The sequence below is a fragment of the Erinaceus europaeus genome, chromosome 4 (assembly GCF_950295315.1).
Source record: "Erinaceus europaeus chromosome 4, mEriEur2.1, whole genome shotgun sequence".
In the NCBI taxonomy this organism is placed as follows: domain Eukaryota; kingdom Metazoa; phylum Chordata; class Mammalia; order Eulipotyphla; family Erinaceidae; genus Erinaceus; species Erinaceus europaeus.
In genome coordinates this window covers 62,457,625-62,482,924 of record NC_080165.1, presented here as the reverse complement: position 1 = coordinate 62,482,924, position 25,300 = coordinate 62,457,625, and the positions used below count along the sequence as shown (strand labels likewise).

Below are 25,300 nucleotides of genomic sequence, written 5' to 3'. Positions count from 1 at the left end.
TATGATACTGAGTTCTTTATACTAGAAATATGAATCAACTTTCCATTTATTCTAGTCTACCTTTATGTCTCTTAAATGTCTTACACTTTTTTTCCTAGCAAGCACTTAATAATTTCCCATTTATATTGTTATCACTATAGTGAATAGTACTTTCACATTTGTTTTACAAATACCGTATTGACTTTTAAAATATATTTATTTTATGACCATCTGCCATACTGAACTACTCTGCTAAATTTAACAGTTTGTGGGCAACTTATTTGCATTCTTCAGCTAAACAATTACACTGTCTGAGAGTCATATCTGTTCCTTCTTTCCAGTACTTAGAACTTTTTATTTATAATTCTTACAATTTATTAGCTATTTCAGGCATCTTTATCTTACTCCTTACTATAATGACATGTCTCCAAATACTCACAAATAAAAATGACATTTTTGTTTGAAATTCACATCCATTACCATATTAAAAATATTTTCTATTTCAACTTTTAAAAAATCAATTACAAATGCTGAAATTTTATAAAATATATTTTAACATATATCAAAATAATAATAGCATGCTTTAAACTCTTTTTCTGTTTTCCAGATGAGATTTCTTAATTTTGTATTTTTCTTACACTCACTCATATGGGTCCTACTTGGCCAAGGTACATTACTTTTCTGAATGCTATTTTTAATGCCTTACTGAACTCTTACTGTTTTTATTTTAGATATGGTCCTTAAATTCATAATTATAAGTAGGATTATTTATATTTTATGAGGTTTTTCTTTCTTTTATACAGTTACTATCTTGTTCAGTATTTTTTAATAGCAAGTTCTAGAATTAATTGTCAAGTAGGAGTTTTTGGAATTTCCACCTAATATATTTTTTAACTTTTTTAGTGATTTAAAACTTTTAAAAAAAATTGTGAGATAATAGGGGTATAATTCCATAGTATTCCCAACATTGGAGTTCTGTGAACCCATTCTCTCCATTGGAAACTACAGTAGTTCTCCCAAGGTCACTGATATGGGTTGACTACTATTTATATAACTATATATATGTATCCATTTTTATGGTCCTACATTCTCTTCTGAAGTCAAATCTACACCTGTTACTACTTCCAATTGTCCTTCCTTTTTCTTCTCTTCTCTTTCTGGGTCCTGATGGAATTAGAATTCAGAGAACTCCGGTCATCTTCCCCTAACATTTCTCTTCCTCTAAGGGTATGGAACAATTTTCGGGGAGGGGGCGGTACAGAAGGTGGGAGTTCTGGCTTCTGTAATTGATTATTTACTGAACATGGACTTTAGTAGGTCAATTAATACCCCCTAGTCTGCTTCTATCTTTCCCTAGTGATGTAGAGCTTTGGAGAGGTAAAATCCCAGGGCACATTGGTGAGGTCTTCTACCCAGGGTAGTCCAGATAGATTCATAGTAGCAACATAATGGCTGAAAGGTGGTAAGATATAAGCAAAATTAATAAACACACACCATAAACTAGGAATAGAGCAGATGAGAATAAGGATCTTATGGTGGATAAGAAGAAAACTTAGCTTCTCTAAACAACAGAAAGGACATAAAGATTCAAGAATCCCAGAGAATCCCAAACAGAATTGACCCAGACCTAAAGACACCAGGACACATCATAGTTAAAATGGAAAAGAGTAAGGATAAAGAAAGGATGATGAAGGCCTCAAGAGAAAAAAAAAATCATGTATAGAGAAAAAGACATAAGATAATCAGCAGAATTCTCTATGCAAACTCTAAAGGCCAGACAAAAATGACAAGATATTTATAAAGCACTCAGTGAAAAAAGCTTTCAACCAAGAGTATTATATCATTCTAGAATGTCACTCAGACTAGAAGGAAGGATACAAACCTTCTCAGATAAACAACAGTTAAAGGAATCAACTACCACCAAAACTGCTTTGTGAGAAGTTCTTAAAGGTCTCCTATAAACATTAACAACATCACCAAAAACATGCCATATATCAGAAGACTCAGAAAAGTTCAGAATAATGGCTTTGAAATACCTTTAATCCATACTATCAATAAATGTCAATGGTCTGAATTCACCAATGAAAATCCAAGGAGTAAGAACATGGATCAGAAAACACAGCACAGCTATATGGTACCTGCGGGAATACCGTCTAACTTAACAGGACAAAAGCAAACTCAAAGTGAAAGGATGGAAAACTATCATACAAGCTAATGGACCACAAAAAAGGGCAGGAACAGCTATTCTCATATCTAACACAACATATTTTAAAATAAAGTAATAAAAGATAGGGGTAGACATTACATTATGTTCAAAGGATCAGTAACTAGGAAGACTTAACAATTATTAACATTTACACATCCATGGATGGGCCATATAAATTGTCAAACATCTACTAACAGAGCTACAAAAATGTATCAATTGTAATAAAGTAAAAGTTGGAAACTTCAACACCCTCCTCTCTCAAATTGACAGACCATCTAGGCAGAAAGTCATCAAGAAACAAGAGAATCAAAGGAAGAGACAGACTAAACCTTCTGGATATTTTCAGAGTCCTTAAACCAAAGAAACTGAAGTATACATTCTTTTCAAGTCCACATGGGATATTCTCAAGGATAGACCATATATTAGGACACAAAGACAGTGTCAACAAATTCAAGAGCATCAGAATAATCTCAAGCATCTTCTCAGACCACAATGGGAATAAACTAACACTTAGCACCAAATTGAAAATTAGTAAAAGTCCCAGAATATGGAAACTCAACAGCATCCTACTTAAAAACTACTGGGTCAAATAGGAAATAAAGGAAGAAATTAAAATGTTCCTAGAATCCAGTGAAAATTAGACATGAGCTATCAAAATACTTGGGACACAGCTAAAGCAGTACTAAGAGGGATATTTATAGCCATACAAATACACATTAGGAAATAAGAAAAAGCTCAAATAAACAACCTGACTACACACCCTAGAAACTTATAATAAGAACCACAGAGGAAACTTAAAGCTACCAGAAGGACTGAAATAACTAAAATTAGGGCAGAAATAAACAGCACTGAGAATAAGAGAACCATACAACAGATCAACAAAACTAAATATTGGTTCTTCAAAAAGGTAAACAAAACTGACAAATTCTTGGCCAAACTCACTAAAAGGGGGTGTGTACTCAAATCCATAGGATTGTAAATGAAAGAAGAGATATCACAATAGACACCCCCAAAAAATAATAAGTATCCAAAGTATCAAGCAAAGCATCTAGGAACAACTCTATGCCACCAAGCTAGAGAACCTGGAAGAAATGGAAGAATTCCTAGAACTATACCTTCCAAAAATCTGACCAAGAAGAACTTGAAAACATAAACAGACCAATTACTGCCAAAGAAATTGAAAAAGTTATCAAGAACTTCTCCAACAATAAAAGTCCAGGAACAAATGGTTTTACAAATGAATTCTACAAAACCTTTAAAAAAAAAAAAGAGTTAAAACCTACCCCTCTGGTTAAAAAAAAAACTTTGAGGGGCTGGGCAATAATGCAACAAGTTAAGAACACATGGCACAAAGCACAAGGACTGGTGGAAGGATCCTGGTTCAAGCCCCAGCTCCCCACCACCTGCACAGGGGGGGGGTCGCTTCACAAGCAGTGAGCAGGTCTGCAGGTCTCTCCTCCTCTCTGTCTTCCCCTCTTCTCTCAATTTCTCTGTCCTATCCAACAACAGCGACAGAAATAACAACAACAACAAAATGGGAAAAATGGCCACTAGGAGCAGGGGATTTGTAGTTCAGACACCAAACACCGGTAATAACCTTGGAGGCAGAAAAAAAGAAAGAAAGAAAAAGTTAACATATATATTTTATAAACTCTTCCAGAAGATTTAAGACACAGGAATACCCCTTTCCACCTTCTATGAAGCACACCAAAATTAGTTAAGGATACAACAACAACAACAACAACAAAACTACAGACTAATATCTCTATGAACATAGATGCTAAAATACTGAGTAAAATCCTAGTCAACCAGATACAGCAGTATATTAAAAAAGACTGTTCTATGACCAAGTGGAACTTATCCCAGGAATTTAAGGCTGGTTCAACATACATAAATCAATCAGTGTGATCCACCACATCAATAGAAGAAAAACCAAAAACCACATTATTCAACAGATGCAGAGAAAGCCTTTGACAAAATCCAACATCCTTTTATGACCAAACACCATAAAAAATGGGACTAGATGGAAAATTCCTTAACATAATGGAGTCCACATACAGCAAACCTACAGCCAACATCATACTTAATAGTGAGAAGCTAAAAGCATTTCCATTCAGATCAGTACTAGATAGTGCTTTCCATTATCACCATTACTCTTCATCATAGAACTGGAATTTCTCTCCATTGTGATCAGGAAAGAGAAAGGAATTAAAAAGATACAGATTGGAAAGGAAGAAGTCAAACATACCTAAAATAGATTTCCTAACTTCTTTCTACCCCTAGTCTCCTCTGTTCTATTCTTACTTTTTGGTTCCTGGTGGTGGGAACAATGTGGAATCATACTACTGTTGTCCCATAATTTTCTAAATCAATATTAAATAACTAATTAAAAAAAAAAAACTCCTGGAGCTGAGTAGTGGCACGTCTGATTAAGTATATGTATCACATGAACAAGGACCTGGCTTTGAGTCCCCAGGCCCTACCTACAGTGGAGAAAGTTTCAAGAGTGGTGAAGCAGGTCTACAGGTGTTTCTCTTTCTCCCTCCCTCTCTATCTAGTACACTGCCTGTACCAATAAACGAACACCTGATGACTAAGCATTACAATACTGGTCATTGTATTTCATCTTGTTATAAAACCAGATTTGTCTATAATTTTAGACAGACATGGCAAAAAATTTGCTCCTGTAAATTAATTATCGCTGCTCTGATATCCATATACTATAGCCATCTATCTACAACTTTAAAGAATTGAATGGCTGAATGTGTTCTTCTCTGCACAAAGATATCTATATCATACACCTTCATTCTGAAAAAGCTGAAAGAATAGAGGAAGAATCTTATTCTATTTAACTCTGTTTTATAGGTATGATTCTAAGAATCAGTTTGAAAATTAAGAGAGGCAAAATAGATTGATGATCATACCCAGCTTTAGTTTCTTGGCCAATGCATCAATTTGAATGGTGGGGTCAGACCCCATAGATAGGAAACATATCAGAGGTGTTCGCGTATCACTTTCTTCCCATGTTTTCTCCAGATTTAAGATAACAGGTTCTGTGTACTTCTCCTCCAAAGAATCTGCAATATACTTCCTTGCTTGAAAAACAGTACGGTCTGGGCACCAAGACCTAGAAATGAATACAAGTTAGAGGGAAATTTTTGGTTTGTCCTTTTTATTATTACTATTTTTATCTAATTCTAAGCACATGTGCACAAAACACATATTTGATTAACCAACCACCAAAAGCTAACATTCCTGTGAGGAGAGCTACATAAGAGGTATGCTAAGATTTTCTATTCCTGTATAAAAGCAAATTTAGTCACAGGCTCTTGGTGTTAGGCATTGGCAAGGAGACAGAGTCAGCTCTGTTGTCTTTCTAGAAGGGAATTTAGAATTCAGCTGACCCAACTGTCTCATTTTAAGAAGCATAAACAACTAATTTGAAGTTTCAATCAGTTATCTTTAAGTAGTTATTACCCCTAGTACTGGGACGAGAGCTTCAGGAACAGCATTTCCTCATTCAAATGACAGGAGCACATTCATACTCTGACTATAAATAGTTACTAAGTGCCTACTACATGCCAAACCCTGTCCTAGGTGTCAGAAACTCAAGGGAAGGGATCCTGGAACTGCTTTAGTAAACATCAGGAGAACTAGAGTGGAGGAAGACTGATTTTCTGTATTCTCTGAAGCTCTGCAGTCTTCCAGGTGAGAGTCAACATTAACAGCAGTTTGACCAGCAAGCATCCATTTCATACCACTTAGTGACAAATTAAGGAAATATCATTTGATATTTAAGATCACTAACAAACTCTACAAATTCTCATTTGCTAGTAGACTCACTTAACACGAATTCAATTTCTAAATGATTGATAAAAGACAGACCAATCCCAATAAATAAAACAAGTAGTCCATTAATACTTTATCAACTATGAGGTCATCACTGCTGGCCACCAGTGGCAGAGTGACAGCATCCAGGAAACAATGTTCCTAAGGACTGCAAGTTCAAGTATACACCATTAGGAAAGACAGAACTGCTCCCAAACAGACCTACATATTTTTCCTGCCTTTCTTTTGGTGGTTTTATCTCCACACAACTCCACTCTCCTGCCTTGCCCACCAATCTCTTTCGAGGGTGGGGGTTCTAATGTATAAGTCTTCGTCGAGCTGCTGGATATCAAGAAAGCATGAAAAGCGAAAAGGCAGAAGAATATTCTTCCTTAACATCAATTTCAAATGTTTGCTTCCATTTTAATAGTGCAATATTCTTTATTTTTTTCCTCAGATGCAATTGAATTTCAGCTTATAAACTAATTGCCTCATAAGTTTCTGAAGTCTATTTTTAAAGAAATATATTCAACAATAAATGATTCACTCAACAATAAATGATGAACAAAGTGAAATGAAAGCATATTTTTCCTTTTTTGCTTTCTGCTGAAGAATTATCATTAATACACTGTCAAAATATACTGTTCTCTGCCACAATCTCCATTTTAGTTTGCTTGTCAAGTACTGAAGAATTGCCATCCAATTTGGAAGCACACACAATTCTTACAATAACTACTGGAACAGAGTAAAATAAACTCACTGAGATAAGATCTGTAATTTGACAATCCTGTAAGTGAGCTTCTAGGTCTGATAATATCTATCCTCACCTGATAAGTAAAAGTTTGCGACAAGTATCTAGTGAATCATTGTATCCATCAGGGATAATTTCCTCCTCCGGAGCATCTTTATCAAACCAGCTTTTCCATCCTTTTTCATTACGGGAGATCTATGAGAGAGAGAGAGAGAGAGAGCCAATTAGCTAGCCATAGGAATAAATGCAATTTGAATATATTAGAGATGATTCTCAATAACCTTTAAGGGTCATTCTTTACACAGGGATAATTTTTCAAACATAACCACACAGTTTGCATTTTTCTTCAGAATCTATGACTCAAATAATGTGGGTATTACTATTCTCTTTCCATCTTACATTGCTTTTCTACATTATTCATCCAAATTAAGGCCATGTATCAATTATACCAAATGATTGGGCAAGAAAAAACACAGATCAGGGCATCTCAGCCTCATTTTGGACCAGATTATTCATTGTCAAGCAGGGCTAATGCAGTGGTTCTGCAAAATATTTAGAAGCATCCCTGGCCTCTGCCTACTTAGATGCCAGGAACTTTCCCACATTTGTGACAGTCAAAATGTTCTCCAGTGGGGCAGCAAAAGAAGTTCACCTGTGTTGAGAACCACTGACATAGACCATTTTGATAATCAAACCTCTAAATGTTGTTTACTTAGGATAGTAATAAGTGATAAAACCATAATTTGTATTTTCCCAGTGATCCCCTCACCTTGAGATAATAAACCTAAAATTAAGATCCATTACTTCAAGATCTGGTCTCAAACGCCTGTTCTTTCAGAACTGTGGCAAGACCATCAAACTTTTTCAGAACCATTAAAAAAATTGGTCCCCTTCTAATAGGGGGAGGGGGCTGAGATGGGGATGGGCGTCCAGTGCTCTATTGTGAGGAACTTACAAGTTGGTGGGAGGTGTGGTACACTGACACCTTGGGGAGATGTGAAAGTATACACATATGAAGACAGTCTTGTAAATCAACATTTCCCACTATAAAGTGATTTAAAGCATTGTAAAATGGGGCCAGATAATGGTGCACTCAGTTTAACACACTTGTTACCATGTGTAAGGACTTGGGTTCAAGTCCCCAGTCCTCACCTTCAGCAGAGGGCATTTCACTGGTGGTAAAGCAGGTCTGCAGGTGTCTTTCTCCCTCTCTGTCCCACCTGTGTCACTTTCTGTCTTATCAAAAATTTAAAAAATGATTATAAAGCCACTAACTCTAGCTCCATAAATGGGGCATTACAAAAGGAAAAAAAGTTGTAGTCCTGAAGTTCAAGTGCTGACAAAACTAACTACAACAACTATGCATTTGGTCAGTCTAACCCTGTTCCTTAGCAACAATAAGGCTGAATTGGTGTAGACATATTTTAAGAGTCATGGTAAGTGATAATAACAAATAGCAAATATTTATATAGCAGATACTCTGTGGCAGATGCAAGGATAATCCTTTCTCCTCTATTATTCCACTTTTTACTGAGACACAGATTAAGTAACTGCCCGAAGCCCACAGTAAAAACAATTCATCATTGAGAACACAATGTACAAATTAATAGCAAAACATTGCTTTGAAACTCAGCTCCTCTCACTTTGTCATTAGGACACTAAAAGCTGGAGGCAGATTTCTGAAATATTTCACAACTATCACCTTTTCCATAAGGATTACAGTGGATCTGCTTGGTTAGCTACTCCCAAGGAAGCCACCTGCAACACTGCACTTGCACCACTCATTTCTCCCTAGAGCATTGCCTGAAGTCTTCCTCCCACATTTGCAACTAAAGAGAAAGCAGCACAAGGAGGAATGAGAGTGTTGGTGAACTGCTCCATGGGCTGTTCCAACCTCTTGCTGTCCATCTCTATTTCCTATTCCTTTTTCTGAGCCTCCTTGGTAGCAGAGACCACTTCTAGATGTCAGTTTGGCCGGTACAGTTTCTGAATGAGGATATGTTCGTCTCAATTTCTGGCATTCACTCAGCTAAGAAATTGATCTTCTACTTCCTCCCTTTCATCCCAAACAATGGCCACCTATTGGCAGGTCCCTGATGAACCTTTCTGGGAACAGCTCCTCCCCACTACTTAATCCAGTGATGGAAGTATGAGAAAAATATTTTAAGATGTCAGGGAGCATGAGATCAAATTAGAGCTTTACCACTTATGGGCTCTGTGGCCTTGCACAAGTATAAGTTAGCTCCTTTGAATCTCGGTTTTGACATCTCTAAATGAGTCTGTAATCCTTCCTTTATGTGGCTACTGTTGCAAAGTTCCTATTCCATAGAAAGCAGTCATAGCAATCAGATCTTATACCCTGATTACTTAGAATCAAATAAACAAAGGCAATAGTAATACGAGGGCATAGGTTTTGAGTGCTTAAACATCTCTCTTAATCAGTCTCTCACAAGACTCAGACCACACTGGTTTACAAAGTATCTGTGGGGCCTTGAGGGACACATCTGTAGCTATTCTGGAAAGAAAAATTTACTGCCCACCACAGATGGTATCCAGAGTCTTTATTCAACCATAAGTGACTAAGTAAAGCACCTGCCAAAGGTCCCAGAAATATCACGAACACAGCACACCTACTATACTGGCGCTAGGTGGAAAGTGAAGAAGAAAATCACATAATGGCAGTCCCACAAGGTCTCTGCCAACTTGTAGTTTAAGGTTACTGCATTTGTCAGTAGCCAGTACCCATAAAAAGATGATTATCAGCACTTGAGTCTGAGAAATTGGCAGACTCTCCATCAGTGAGGTAGTCATCATCCACAGACCACAGTAATAAACAAGTATCTTTATTCTAAGTTGCATAATTATTTTCCAGTGAGAGTGGACTCAACAGTTAATCCACAGTAACCAGTTTTCATTTTCAGATAAGGAAAAAAAAAAACAGATAAGTTAGGACTAGTACTTCTTTTTTTTCCAACCATTTTCTTTTTTCATTATTAAAATGACTAATATTTCCAAAAAGGATGTGACCCCTAATCTGCCTTGCATTAAATGTGAACACATCACTTAGGAGTTAAAATATAAAAATATCAATAGACTGCAATGAAAAGTCTACCTACTGTTTCTGATTCTGACAGTAACAAAACAGGCCCAGGAATGACCCATGTTGAACACAGAGGAGAAAGAAATCATGTGAACATACCAAAAAGAAAAAAGTCCATTTTCTGTCTATCTTAATCTCCTAAGAGAGTCACTGTAACTCAAATCTACACTAGTGTGTTGACTCTTTTGAAGGGTTATCACCTGGAAGCCCAATGTAATTAAGATGTGGGTGTATTTGGGTTTGATAGCACTGTACTGTCATCCAGTTCTTCATTACCTGGTTCATAATTTCTGCAAATTGTGGGAGTTTGCTCAGCTCTACAAGATTTAGCCAAGTCATGTCAAGAATCCAGCGGAACGGTTTGGGAGGACAGGCTTTCAGGTCCAGAGCTGCTCCCCCTGGAGAAAGGTGTCAGTATGCATCAGGTTAGGTTGGGGTACAACTTCAGAAATGTGTTTTCCAACAATAAAAATGAGATAACCATATTACAGAAAACAATTGGAAAAGAATCTCACTACAGAAAATATGGTTATCTTTTGGGGTCTATTTCCTTTGAACCTTAAGTGCTTTATTTACTGATTTATACCATGTTACAAAATACAGATAGCAGCTCCTTGTCATTTTTCCCTACAATGAGTTTTCCCCTTAGGTGATTGAGGTTTTTTTTTTTTTTTCCATTTTGTTTTTAACAATGTGAAATTTCTAACTTTGATATTAACAAGTGTTTTGGTATTTGAAATCACTTCTTAAACATTACCCCTCCAAAAGTTTAATATTCAATACAACTTTTACCAGGTCTAACCAATGAGAAGATGGAGAGGTGGCAGAAAGATGTGAGAGAGAGGAAGGAGGAGTGGAGGGACACATAAAGACGTGTGGGCTCTTAGGAGGAAAGCTAATGTTCAGATCAAGAATTCAGCCACATATCCTGCAAACACTGATTAAGTATTCTCTATGTATCTGACATATTTCAGGCACTGGGAATACAGTAGAGCAAAACCAAACAAACTTTTTTCACAGAAGCAAATGGAAAGTGTAAGCTATGGCATAGGGTTGTATTTTTAAGCAAATTCCAAGTTCCGTGAGCATACCCAATGTGGCAGTTTTCCAGAAGACCCATATGGTGTCTTTCTGTCCATGGTTCATAACAAAAGGAAGATAATATCTTTCTAAAATAACCAAGCAGGGAAAACAGGTATATCAGTTATGCTATAATTCAGGATTGCCCCTGGTATCTATTTCATTTTTCAAAGTATTCTAAAACTCTCAGTTGAAAAACAAAGTCAAAGACACCTATGAATATTGCAGAAAACAAGCAGGAATTGACAAAAGACAGTTGCTTTTGGGAAATCAAACATTTCTGCTATGATAAATAAATCTTTATTCTCCCTCCTTAGGTATTAGGTTAAAAAAAAAACTATGATAGGGTTATATTTGTTGACTTTGTAAAAAAAAAAATTTAAGAAGTTACCCTAGCTTTAAAAAATAATTCAGTAAAATGTAAGCAAGCTAATACAAACTATACAATGAATAAGTTTTTAAATTTCTCTTATTGCTGAGCTAATTGTCTTTCTGTCAATCAACCATACCATGCCAAATTAATCTTTCTAAAGCACTGTTCTTTTCATATTTCCCTGATCATAAAACATTCAATGGTTATTGCCAACTAAATTAAATCCAAAGTTCTTTAACTGGCTCTCTTCGTCCTGAACAACCTGGTTCTCTCTGATTCTTCAGTTTCATGAAATGGATTCACAGATGTGCTCTCACCAAAATCTAGATGAGCAGTCTTTTTCATTTTTTGTAACAAATCTGCTCTTACCAAATCTATGTTGCCATGTTTCTCAGCTCCTCTGATTTACATACTTGAAAAATCTAGTCTCTTTCAGGTCTGGTTTCGCTGGAATTGCTGAGCAGGGAAAGGTGAAATGGTATGGGATTATGTCTTGATGGGAGGGTGCTTTCAATCTGTAATCTGCCTGATAGTTTCCACTCATTTCAATCACAGACTGGGACTTGTACTGCTATCCTGCCTGACCTCCATGGGGCACCTATATTGCTATTTACAGAGATGGCTCTTATGTCTTCAGTTACAAAATTCTCTTACCGTTCAGTTTTTTGATTTGAACCCCTGGTCTCTGTTGCTCATCTGCCTTTTCAACATTTCTACCTCCACCTTTCTATTGGTTGCACCTCAAGCTTATCTGGCTAATCAACTGATTCTACCAATGATACAGTATCGTTCCCATGTTGGGGTGACTCTGGGGAGAATGCTGAGGTGTCTTCTATTTGGGCTACACTGTTCTGGACCAACTTTTTCAGATAGCAAAAGAGAGACAGAGAGAAAGGCAGAGGAAAAGACACCACAGGGGAATTCTGGGAGGTGTGGCCATGAAGTAGTAGGGAACAGAATCTATCTCCCCTCAAAAAACAAATATCCATAATTTTTGAACTTTACAAAACTTAACAACTACAACTGAGACATCTGCAGAAGCACCACAGCATCAGGTGGGTGCTCGCTCATGTAGTTGGGGTGAGAAGGAGTGTAGGACTGAAGCCATACACAAATGATTTAGAGCTCTGGTATAGCACGGCACAATTTTCTCTCTACATGCAGGAAGTATTAAGAAAAACACATAGTGCTGGAAGTGAGGGAATGGAACTTAATTACCTTTTAATCCATGTCCTTAAGGCAGTAGCCTAGTGAATTATAGGCAAGAAAACAGGGAGCATTTATGACCAAAAGTAGTTCAGTCTGTCACCAAAACATAAAGGTAATTTGTGGTTGTTGATGGCAGCTAAAGAGAAAAATTAGCCCTGCTTCTATGAACATATCTAAAGCCCAGTAGAAAACCCCTGAGGCTTGGTTTCAGATTACCTCCAAGTTCGCAGCTGCATTATTCACAATAGACAAAATATGAAAGCAACCAAAATGCCCTCTGACAGACGACTAGATAAAAAAGTTATGGGACATATACTCAATGGATTACTACTCAGTAGTAAAAAAACCAAAAAAGATATTGTGTCTTTTGGGATAAAATGGATGGATCTGAAAAAGATCATGCTTAGTGAAGTAAAGAGGTAAACAACAACTACAGGATAATTTCACTCATATGTGGAATTTAGAGACGTCCTAGAGGTCCTGGAACCTCTAGGACTATGCTCATATTCTTGATATTTCTTCTCTCTGTTCCTTACTGCCATACCAGCTCTGTTGATCTCAACTAAATCGATGCTACCAGTGCTGCCATGCCACATTATGCTGCTACTGACTTGTTACTGCGGACTGTTGCCAGAGACACCAAGCCTGAGATGCCTGTCTCCTAACTCCTAACATGTGGAACTACCTAGTTCTATTTCAGATGGTACTTTTTATCTAAAAAGTTACAGATACTACCTCATGGTAGGGTTTAGGGTTCTGGGTACAAGTGTACATGCATAAGCAAGAGGCAATTATATAAGTCAAGGTGAAAGTGCTTAATAGCCCTCCATGATTAGAATTAGACCTATAACTGTGGGATCCTAGTAGAAAGGCCTAAAGAAGGCATCATAAATTCTTTAACCAATTAGACTTAGACCCAAGAAGCTTGTCAATCTCAAAGAAAAGCCCAAAGAAAAATAGAACCAATAAACCTAAGACCAGTTTGGATACAATAAATGACACTCAATGCTTTAACAACTGGGAAAAGTCTAAGTTTGTCAGATAAAGGAAGAACTACAAAAGCTGGGTAAGAGCAGGAGACCAGCTCACTTAATGATGGCCTTCTTAGTCAACACCAGGGCACCCAATTATCTAGAGCTCTAGTCAGGGAATCCTTGGATTCCCACATAGATATGATAGGCCTACACCTCTAATAGATCTCCTCTCTCCATCATCACTGGTCATTTCCATCAGGAACATCATCATAAGACTTTTTGGGGCCTCTACAGCACCTTGCCCTCAATGTCCAGCAGCAATGGCAGGAACTTTTCCACTCCTCAAATGGAGGCTAGATCATCCTACCTTTCCACTTGAGGAAGACTAGTCCTGAAATGAGTGCATCCTAGAATGTTCCCAGCTGTGACCAAGGACTGCAAGCTCAGACTAACAGCAACTCAGAGGTTGTTACACAGGATCCTGTGCTAAATATGAATCTCTATGGGCCCTGAGTCAGGTTAATGGGGTAAAAAGTAAATTTTATTTATATATTTTCTTCAAGTGTGAGAGCTACTCTCTACCCTAATCCAAGCCCTTTTCTCAATTCAACCACCATCTTCCCAGACAATATTTTTGTCCACCTCCATGTTAACTATCAAACTCAAGCAAAAACTATAAAAGTCATAGGGCACTAGGTATACATCTAAAATAGACTTTCTTGATTCTTTCACCCTAAGATCCCTATTCTCATGTGCTTTATTCCTACTTTTTGGTTCCTGTTCATTAATCATTTTGTCCTGCTTTATATCTTACTGCCTTTCAGTCACCAAGTAGCAGCTGCTTCTGTGATTCCATCCTGACTTCTCTGGGCAAATAACCTCACCAATGTCTCCTGGAACCTCACTTCTCCAGAGGCCTACTCCACCAGGGAAAGATAGAAACAGGTTGAGGGTATGGATCAACCTACTAACACCCATGTCCAGAAGCTAGAACTCCCACCTTCTGCACGCCTAACCATATTTTGGGCCATACTCTCTGCAGGGGAGAAATGATAGGAGAAGATAACCAGATGGCTCTGAACTCCAACTCCATCAGCACTGGAGAGAGAAGAAGGAAAAAGGAAAGACATTCAGAAGTAGTAATAGGTGGAGATGTGACTTAGAAAGGAAGAAAAGGAAGGACCATTAAAAAGGGGTAAGTAGGGCACCAAAGTAAAAATCCTAGGTTGAGGGTGAGGGTGGATGTTCAGTTTCATGGGGCACAGGAGGGAGCGGTGGGGGAGGGGGTTGGATGGGACACGGTCTTTTGGTGGTGGGAATGGTGTTTATGTACACTCCTATCAATTTGTAGTCATATAAATCACTAATTAATATGAGAGGGGAAAAATTGATTGAATGTCTCAAACTTTTTAAATCAGAGATTGAGTCTTTCTAATACATAGGTGAGTCTCTGATATGTTGACCCTCTTAAAAGCTTAGACCAGGGAGAACAGAAGCAACCGGTAGCACAGCTATATACAAATAATATCACAGGACATAAATTATGGTGATGTTATGTATGATACAGCAAATCCTAACAAAGGGATACTTCAAAGTTAACCCAATTGTCAAATAATGTAATTATAACAATAACTATCTATTGTCTTCTTAAACCCTAAGACAGCAGGAACCTCCTGCTTCCTCTATAGAGCCTATATTTCCCCCAGTCCTGGAACCTCTAGGGTGGGGTTTACTTTCCTGAATGCTTCTCTCAGTTCATACCAAATGATATTGTATCCGCCGATCCCAACCTAATCAATACAACGAGTACCATCTCAGCATGCTTCACTTTGGACTGTGTCCAGAGACATCAGGCATGGAATGTCAACCCTTCGCCTTCATTACTCAGATGAGACCTTTCATTTCATATTATTCTCAAATTCCATTCCAAGATGTTCACTTCCTAACAAAATCCCAAAACCTAGATATGAACCAGGTCCCCTAAGAGCATATGTTGACATGTATCCATAAATTAAGGCAAAATATATACCTGAAAGCAAAAATACACAATATTCTATAGTGAGCCAGTATAAAGTTCCTAATGAAATAGTGTCTACTTAGACTTAGATACCATCCTCACCTACTTCCTATTACAGTTCTCTCACTCACTCCAAAGCTAACCTTAGCAAAGCAAGGACTGCAAAAGCTGAATAAGGGCAAGAGACTGGAATCCTTTTAACAACAACTCTTTAGTCACTATCAGGCCACCCCATCAGCTGGGGCCCTATTCAGGGAATCCTGAGAATCCCAAACAGACATGATGGGCCTAGACCTCGAATAAATCCCTCTCCATTGTTACCAGTCATTCTTAGTAGGAACAACACAATAGAGCCCTTTGTGGGCCCCCCCCATAGGACCTTGTCCTCAACTTGGATCAACAATGGTAGAGAACGTTCCATCCTCCAAAGGGAGGATGGACAATATACTCTATGCTACACCTGGGGAAGATGGTTCCTGATATTGGGGCAGCTTGGAATGTTTCTACTTATGACCACAGAATGTGAGCTCAGATCTAAGGGATGCAGAGGTCACATAGGCTCCTAAGCTGAAGATGGGCCCCAGATCACATCAAATCGATGGGGTTTACAGTCAACAATATTTATATCCCTTTCCCATATTAGGGAGCTACTCTCTTCCCTGATCCAGCTTTCTGGTCCTTCTGCCAGCCATGTCATCACCTCCCCAGACAATAATTAGGATCCACCTGCATATCAGATTTCAGGCTCAGGCAAAAATAAATAAATAAATAAACAAATAAATAAAAACAAAAAACACTAGTATAGCCACAGCCCCTTTGGAACTTAACTAAAATATGCCTATTAGCTATCTACAAAAATAGGACCCCCAAATCTTCATCTGCACTATTCCAGCCTTTAGGTCCATTATTGGTCAACAATTTGTTTGGCTTTGTATGTTAATTCTCTTTTCAAGCACCAGGTTCCAGATGCTACCATGATACTGACCAGACTTCCCTGAACAAACAACCCCACTAATATGTCCTGGAGCACCGATGCCCCAGAGCCCTTCCCCACTAGGGAAAGAGAAAGACAGGCTGGGAGTATGGATCGACCTGTCAATGCCCATGTTCATCAGGGAAGCAATTACAGAAGCCAGAACTTCAACCTTCTGCATCCCACAATGACCTTGGGGTCCATACTCCCAGAGTGTTAAAGAATAGGAAAGCTATCAGGGGAAGGGATGGGATACAGAGTTCTGGTGGTGGGAATTGTGCAAAGCTATACCCCTCTTATTCTATGATTTAGTCAATGTTTCCTTTTTATAAATAAAAAAGAAAAGAAAAAAAGAAAAGGGGGGTGAATATATACAACTATAGACAGATAGTTACAGAAACAATAGTTAAACTCTATCTGCAATCTTAGGAGAACTACTGTAGCTTACAATAAGGGAATGGGGATATAGAACTCTGGTGGTAGGAAGGATATGGAATTATACCCCTGTTATTTTATAATTTTGTAAATTAATATTAAGTCACTAATAAAATTTAAAAAGACACCATAAGTGTAACCAGAGATACCAACCTAAGAAGCCAACCTGGCAACTCTTCAAATCTGGTGAGACCTTTCCTAACACACGGGACTACCTACATCCAAGTTAGATGGCACATCATTTGACTAAGTAACAGATACCAGATTAGGCTAGGGTTTAGGGTACTGGATACAGGTATACATGTATCCATAAACAAGGAGCAATCATATAACTTAAAGTCAAAGTGCTCAATAATGGTTGAAGTGCCTAGAGAAGGCATCATAAATTTTGTAATTGATTGGGTTGAGACCAAATTAGCAGGACAGGCTAGCAGAAAATCCCAAAGAAGACAGATCCCCAAAACCTAACTCTGGTTGGGCTCAACAAATGATACTCAATGCCTAAACAACTGAGAGAAAATCTAAGATAATCAGATAAAGAAAGGACTACAAAAGTTGGATAAGGGCAAGAGACTGCCTATTTAATAATGGCCTATTTGGTCAATATCACACCATCTGATCATATGGGGCACTATATCCTTAGATTTCCATGCATATGTAATGGGCCTTGACCTCTAAAGGGTTCCTCTCTACACTACTACTGGTCACTTCCATAAGAAACAGTGTCTTGTGGGCCCTCTCAGGACGTTGGCTCAACTATAAAACAATGATGGTATGGATAGCGCCAGTATCCAAATGGAGGCTGGGGGTATCCTGCCATGCCATGCAAAGAAGACTGGTCCTGAAATGAGTGCAGCCTACAATGTTCCTCAGATGTGACCATAAACTATAAGCTCAGACCAATAGGGACTTAGAGGTTATACAGGCTCTGGTGCTAAATATAAATATGCATTTACATATGGGCCCTGGAGCAGTCAGATGGAGGTAAATAGTTAATTTTAGCTACAGATTTTTTTTTCATAAGAATGGGAGCTACTCCCTGCCCTAATCCAACTTTCTAGCCCTTTTCTCTACTCTGACACCATACTCTCAGACAATATTCTCATCCAACCTCAGGCTAGCTACCAAACTCAAGCAAAACTACTATAGTTGTATGCCCCTAGGAACATGCCTAAAATGGTTCTCCTAGCTTTCTTCTACCCTAAAATCCATAATATCATCTGCTCTGATCCTACTGTTTGGTTCCTGTTCATTAATCATCTTGTCTCAACTTACGTCATGCCACCTTACAGACACCAAGTTACAGATGCTAACATAATGTTATATATATATGACACCATAGAACTGAAGCTTCTTCCAGGGTTCTGGGGGGGTCAGGCTTGAACCTGGGTCATGTGCATAACAAGGCAGGTGTGCTATCCAGGTGAGCTAACTTGCCAGCCTTACATATGTTTTAACACACCAATTTATTCAAATGTAATAGACCTGAAAAGAAATATAAACCAGATAACATTTCAATTTCCTAAAATTTGTTTGTGAAAAGATAAAGTCAAATAAAAAGTTTGAGAGATTATGCAAATTTCTACAACAGTAATCTAACATGGATCTGAGGAAGAAATTGAAGTAGAGAAAGAAAACAGAGTACTAAGAAGTTATAAGGCACTGCCTATTTATTACAAATAGGGTGCTGAAGGTAAAAATGTATCTATATTCTTATGCCATAGTAATTATGGAAGCAATTTGGATTCCTGGGTAACTATGATAGCATGTTAGAGAGAGAAAGAGCCTGAATAAGAAATGTATCTTCGTTCTATTAAGGCACTGAAATTGAAATTTTGGAATTGTTTTTAAGGCTATAAGCATGAACTATCCTGACTGAAACTAGATCCCAGAATCCTGCTTACCAATCCCTCATACTGGCGTCCAAACTAGCTCTTCTTTTAATTACCAAACCAAAAATATTACTTAGACCAGAAGCTTTAGATTCATTTCTGATCCCCCCTGGATTCTTGCATCCAGTTCACTGCCATTATACCTCCATGATGTCTTCCTTTGTATTTCCATTGTCACATCCCTAAATTAGAGATACATTTCTTATGATTGGGACAACTATAATAGATTCACTTGTACCACTTTTCTCTTAATTCTATATATGTCTGCCAGATTTACCTTACCACAAGGACAATAAGAGGTTTCAAAAAGATCACATACCCACCTACTGATTGACTGACTGAATGACTGATTGATTGATTGATTGATTGAACACTGACCAGTTTGGACATATGGTGGTACTGGAGATTGAATCTGGGACCTTTGGTGTCTCAGGCATGAAAGCCCATCGTTGTAGCTATGACTGTATCTCCCTAGTCCTCAATTCCTTCTTCCTAACCAGACCAAGAAGTTTGGAATCAAGATTTACCAGTATACATGTGCCACTCATTTACTTTCTCATGCTGTTTGTTGTGATTTTTTTTATTATTATGGGATGTTCAGCAAGAAATGGTTTTCTCATTTTTACCTATCAGGATCCCACAAGACACATTTCAAGTGCCACTTTCTTTGAGGGGTAGAAGGGAACCAGAAAATAATTAAACTACATGCAGTCAGCAAAGAAATAAGAAAAAGACTGGAACCTTTTCCTCATGTGTCAAATTATCCTGAAATTGAATAAGCTTTTTTTTTTTTTCTTTTCTTTTAAAAGAACACTGCTCAGCTCTGGCTGATGGTGGTTTGAGGGATTGAACCTGGAAATTTGGAGCCTCAGGCATGAGAGTTCCTTTGCATAAACATTATCTACCTACTGCTCAAATTATCCTAAAATCTATACCTTGACCCACAAAGTTTTATTTGCCAAGAAGTTGTTTTGTTTGTTTAAGATAGAAGCAGAGAGGCAGTGTTTGATTTTTTAAGAAAGAGAGCAAATGAAAGAAACCACAACACTTCTAAAGCTTCCTTCAGTTTGGTAGGGGCCACACTAAAACCCGGGTTGCACACATGGCAGAAGGTGCACTACTTCACCAGCCCCCTGCCAAGAAGCTTTTTTTTTTTTTTTTTCATCCAGGCTTATTGCTGGGGCTCAGTGCCTGCACCACAATTCCACTGCTCCTGTGTTTGGGATAAAAGGATAAACCAGACATGGTTTTAAAAAGAAATAACAGTATTAGAATGGGAATAGAGGCAATTTTTAAATACCTGCAACACAAAGCAGTGCTATCTGTGGGCTAGCATAGTTTATACTCAATAGACAGTTAATTATATAAACTTAAATGACAGTACCATTTTTTAATAGAGGAACAGGAGCCTCACATATGTACAATACAACCGTTTTTTTGTTTGTGTTTGTTTGTTTTGTTTTTGTTTTCGCCTCCAGGGTTATCATTGGGGCTCAGCACCAGCACTAAAAATTCACTGCTCCTGGTGGCCATTTTTTTTCCACTTTTACTGGATAAGACAGGGAAATTGAGAGAGGAAGAGAAAGTAAGGAGGGAGAGAGAAAGGTAGGTATCCTTCAGATCTGCTTCACTGTGTCTCCCCTGAAGTGTTCCCCCTTCAGGTGGGGAGCAGTGTCTCAAACCCAGATCCTTATGCTTCATATGCATCCTTGTGCTTAACCCAGCATGCCACCACCCAGCCCTCTCTAGCAACATTTTATTACAGTCTTTACTTTAGAGAGAGAGAAAGGCAGAGATGGATAGACAGACAAAGAGAAGAGACACCATAACACCACTCCCCAGTCCACAGAGCTTCCCTATTGACATTGATGGTGCTTCCCGGTAGTACCTGGGCTTGAACCCAGAGCCAACATATGGTAATGCTAATACTTTACCCTTATAGTCTATCTCCAATTCTCAAAAATAGTACACTTTTGTTCTCCTAGTTATACTTTGAACATAGAGATAAGCAATGAATATTATTAGCTTCAAACATAAGTACAAATATGCCTTTTTTAGAGTCATTATTATACTTAACAGCTTAAGAAATTTCTTTTTTTTGTTATAAAAGGCTCCTCACAAATATCACTTTTCCTTGCTTTCCTAATTACAGGCAACAATGATCAAACAATTTAATTATATAACTAAAAATCACAATAGCAACACAGATCCAAATTAAGATATTTTCAGTAACCAGAGGAAAACCAATGGAAATCAGGAGAAAAAGAGATAAAGAACTTCACTTTCATTAGTGTCCAGTTTTTCTACTATATCTTAAAAGTGGGTTTACAGCATATAAATGAGCATATCAAAAACAATATCCTTTACATATCACATTCATATTCCAAACACTTCACCTTTAATGAGAGCCTGAAACTCCTTGTGCTTAACTGTTCCTCTCTGAAGATCAATCTTCAAGGTCATGAGGAGTACAAAGAGGAATTTGTGGTTTTCATATAGGCCTCTGACAGAGTAGGTAAATACTTCATATGTCAGGTACTCAATAATATTTGTAATTCTCTTTTGAGGCAGTGGTGACTTCTCAGACCTGCAATACATGTTTAAGAGATGTAAAAAAAAAAAAAAAAACAATTCCAAGAGAATCTGAAATCAAACAAAATACTTAAGTTCCTGTTTGGAGAGTAAGGGAGCAAGGTCACACCTGGCCATGGACTGGTCAAATAACTTCAAGAACTGAGCCAGTGAAGTCTGATACATGATGTTGACCATGCTCATCTCTGTAATGAGAAAGTAGAGGATGCTTCCCCGAGTGGCTGCTGGCCGAAATTCCTCCTGAGCGTTATTAATCTTGACCTCCGTTTCTGCAGCCACATGGAGTTTTTCACTTACTTCAGCTGCTGTCTGCTTGGTGGTTCGAAGAACACCAATGAGAGATTCATCATCTACCAAAGAACCTAAAAACCAAACCACAAAACTGTAGTATACAAGAGAGAAGAATTGTAAAGCAAGACACATCATTTATGAAATAATCTTGTTCTTTTCAACTCTTCATATTCAGAGTCCAGAGGGTGAAAGAACAAAGTCTTGACACCGAAAGGTTTCTCATTTATCTACCACTCAATGTATCCTTGTATCCCCTCCCCACCTTTTTTTTTTTTAATTTATTATCACCAAGGTTATTGCTGGGGCTGGGTGCCTGCACAACAAATCTACTACTCCCAGTAGCCATTATTTTTTCTTTTCAATTTTCTTTCTTTCTTTCTTTCTCCCTTTCTTTCTCCGTTTCTTTCTTTTCTTTCTCTCTTTCTTTCTTTCTCCCTTTTTGTTCTTCCCTTCTTTCTTCATTTTTGTAGATGAAGACAAAATGTGGGAGAAAGGGAGGGAGGAAGACACACCTGACGCACTGCTTTACTGCTCATGAAGCTTCCTCCTGCTTGACTGGGGGACTGGGGGCTTGAACCCAGGTCCTTGATCATTATAATGTGTGTGCTTTGCAATGCGTATTACCACCCAGCACCTGTCTGTATCCTTCTAAACATTCCTGGAGAGGGACTAACCCTAATCTGCAAAAGGAATTTCTCAAGGCAGCACTCATGACTTGATCTCTAAAGATACGTCCATGTCTTGATTCACACTCAGTAATTTTAGTTGTCCCTCAGGTGGCAGAATTTCATCTCCATTATCATTTTGATGGGTCCCTTCAAAGGATCACCAGCTTGCCCACGCAGCTTGCCTCACAGTGTGAACTGATCTGAATGTAGCCCGTGAGTTGGTTCAACCCAGTACCATGTACGATCTCCCTTCCTATCGCCCTTCCTTTCTCATAAAAAAATTTTAAAACTATGACAAATTCACTTTTTTATAAGATATGGAAAGATATATTCTGGGTTAGTGATCATAGCATTGGCAAATAGTTATGGCCTAGCCCTATCCTAGTGTTCTGGGTGGCAGATAAGTGCTACAGGTAGGAACTGAGTTCCTCTGCTGGGTATGTTATTTCTATTATGAAAATCCAATCTAGAGGTCCCAGTTTCAATTCCTGGTACAACCATAAGCTAGAGCTTATGATCAGTACTCTGGTATCCATCTATCTGTCTGTCTGATGTCTGTCTGTCTATCTCTATTTCTCTCTCTCCATCACCCTCTCCCTCTCTCTCATTAGAATGAATAAAATACTTTTTTTAAAGTCAAATCTGTGATTAACCTCACAGGAAAGAGCTATTGATTCAGCACACTCATGACTGTTCAGGGGAGGAGTCCTCATTTCCCCTTGTTAATATTTAGAATGCCCAATGATCTTCAAATAGCTAGGAACACACTGGACCAAAAGACAGACCACCTTCTCCGAAGCAACAGTGCAAGTATGGCAGATGAGAGCACTTCTCACTAAGCTTACTTGAAAGTACAGTTGTGAAAATAACAGGGGAGGTTTAAGGTTTTGTTTTAAGGATTAAGATGCTGTTGGCAATTATTTATTATTAGACTGCCAGCAGATAGTATGATTTAGGAGATAATACAGTATTTGTTGATGTTATTGTCTTGGGATAAACTTTTCCTTTTATATGTTGCAGAATGATCTTATGCCCATGTTAAGATTCAGAAGGATGATTTAACTTCTGGAAAGAAAGCCTATGTTTGATTGCTAAGTAGGAGGTCAAACTGAGAGAGTGAGCTCGGCCTTGGGTGCTCATATGCCTCTGACATAGATTACACACATCATAACCCATTATGGCAATTGCATTTCAACACCAAATGAGTCAATCTTAAAATAAAATAGATTGGGCACATTAGTTTCCTTTGGGCAAGCAAATTAGTCTATTATTAGTTACCTACCTCTTTTGGGAGCCCTTATTGTTTTTCTCTGGAGAGGACAATTATATCAAGAAAACTGTTATTCTCAAATGCTCAGACTGTTTGCTAATTCAAAAATCATATTGTCTGTGGTTCTCCTTAGTGCCTGAATAGAAATCACCTTGCTTGTTTTTCCATTGATAACTCAATGGTCCCCTAGTATCTAACGTCATGGGGAATTGAAAAGAGTATGTAAAAAAAAAAAAAAGCCTTATCCAGCATCCATTATTTGACTACTTCTTAGTAACAATACCTTTTGTAGCACTTAGTTTATAAAGGAGGTTATCTTCAAGTTCTTTCATCTTCCGCTTATTAAAAGTTACATCCTCCAAAAGTTTAACCCTTTCAGACTCTAACTCCTATCATTAAGAATAAACAAAAAATAATATTAGCATTTTCATTACCAGTTATTATAGAAACTCAAATTTTCTAATATTTACTATCAATTTTTAAAAGTTTAAACTGAAGGTCCTTTTGAACCACAAAAGAAATTATTACCATTAGTCAAATCCTACCTGGGATTTTTGTTTCTCTGGATATTTTTTTTTATTGTACCCACTAACATCAAAGATCCCATTCACTTACACCAACATGCATGAAATAAGGTTGCTATTATGATTTTGCTCACTATTCCCAGTTCTCTTCCCAATTCTAAGTATTTTTAAATGAGTGTTCCATTCCTTGGCCCTGTTCCCATACTGCTGCTAAGAAAATACTAATTTGTTTGTGTTCAGAAGTGGTATAAATGAAAACTCATTAACACTGAGAAATCAGAAGTCTACTCAAGTCAAATGTCAGCTCTTGGTTTGGGTTCTACCTATATGCACACTAGGTTCCTGGTTTGATTTAGCAACTTATCAGTACAAACCTATTCTCAGTGTTTTGTATTTTATGTTACCAGAGGAGTTAACATGGATATTTGAAGGAATATTGTTTTCCACATAAATTATATAGTTTTGTAGAAAGCTTCAAACTTTCAGAAAAAAAAATGGTCAGATTGACACAATGAACTTGTCACATATCATACATTAGGCTCACCAAATAAAATTTGGCTTTGTAAAGAGGATAACACTGGGTGATCTCATTTACAGGTAGAGCTTTAGAAACAAGGAAAGGAAGGGGAAACATAAGGTGAAACTTGGAGTGAATATGATGTATCACATCAAAGCAAAGAACTCTGGGGAGAGAAAGGAAGGGAGAGAACGTAGAGATCTGTGGGGTCCTTGTGTATCATGGTGGAAAAGGACCTAAGTTAAGGGATGGAAGTGTTTTGCAGACACCTTTCATGGAGTGATAAGAACTTATATCCATGTGTCAAAAGCTCGATTATAAATCATTAACTCCTCAATAGAATTATTTGAAAAAATTATTTTATTACTATCTTTGATATTATAAAATTTATTATTACTCTTATTATTGTTATTGCTGAAACATTTTCAGTAGTCTTGATCCTTACCCTTAAGAATTTTGCCAACTCAGACCAATGAAACAAACTAGAGCTCAGAAATGAATCCATTTATACATGGAAATCCACTATATGAAAATAGGGAAAAGAAAGTCTCTTCAACAAATGGTATTGGAAAAATTGGCCAGTCACACATAGAAAAATGGAACTAGACCCTCACTCAATGC

General features: G+C 37.7%; 1 protein-coding gene across 1 annotated transcript in view; it reads right to left on the bottom strand.

The window, feature by feature from the left end:
- DNAH8 (dynein axonemal heavy chain 8) overlaps positions 1–25,300 on the bottom strand; it is a 429,487-nt gene that overhangs the window by 109,272 nt on the left and 294,915 nt on the right. The window contains exons 76-81 of the mRNA XM_060190815.1: positions 23,922–24,027; positions 21,519–21,771; positions 21,214–21,404; positions 10,141–10,262; positions 6,841–6,959; positions 5,110–5,312 (exon numbers count right to left, since the gene is read on the bottom strand). Coding sequence (XP_060046798.1) covers positions 5,110–5,312; positions 6,841–6,959; positions 10,141–10,262; positions 21,214–21,404; positions 21,519–21,771; positions 23,922–24,027 — 994 coding nt within the window. The remainder of the gene's footprint in view (positions 1–5,109; positions 5,313–6,840; positions 6,960–10,140; positions 10,263–21,213; positions 21,405–21,518; positions 21,772–23,921; positions 24,028–25,300) is intronic.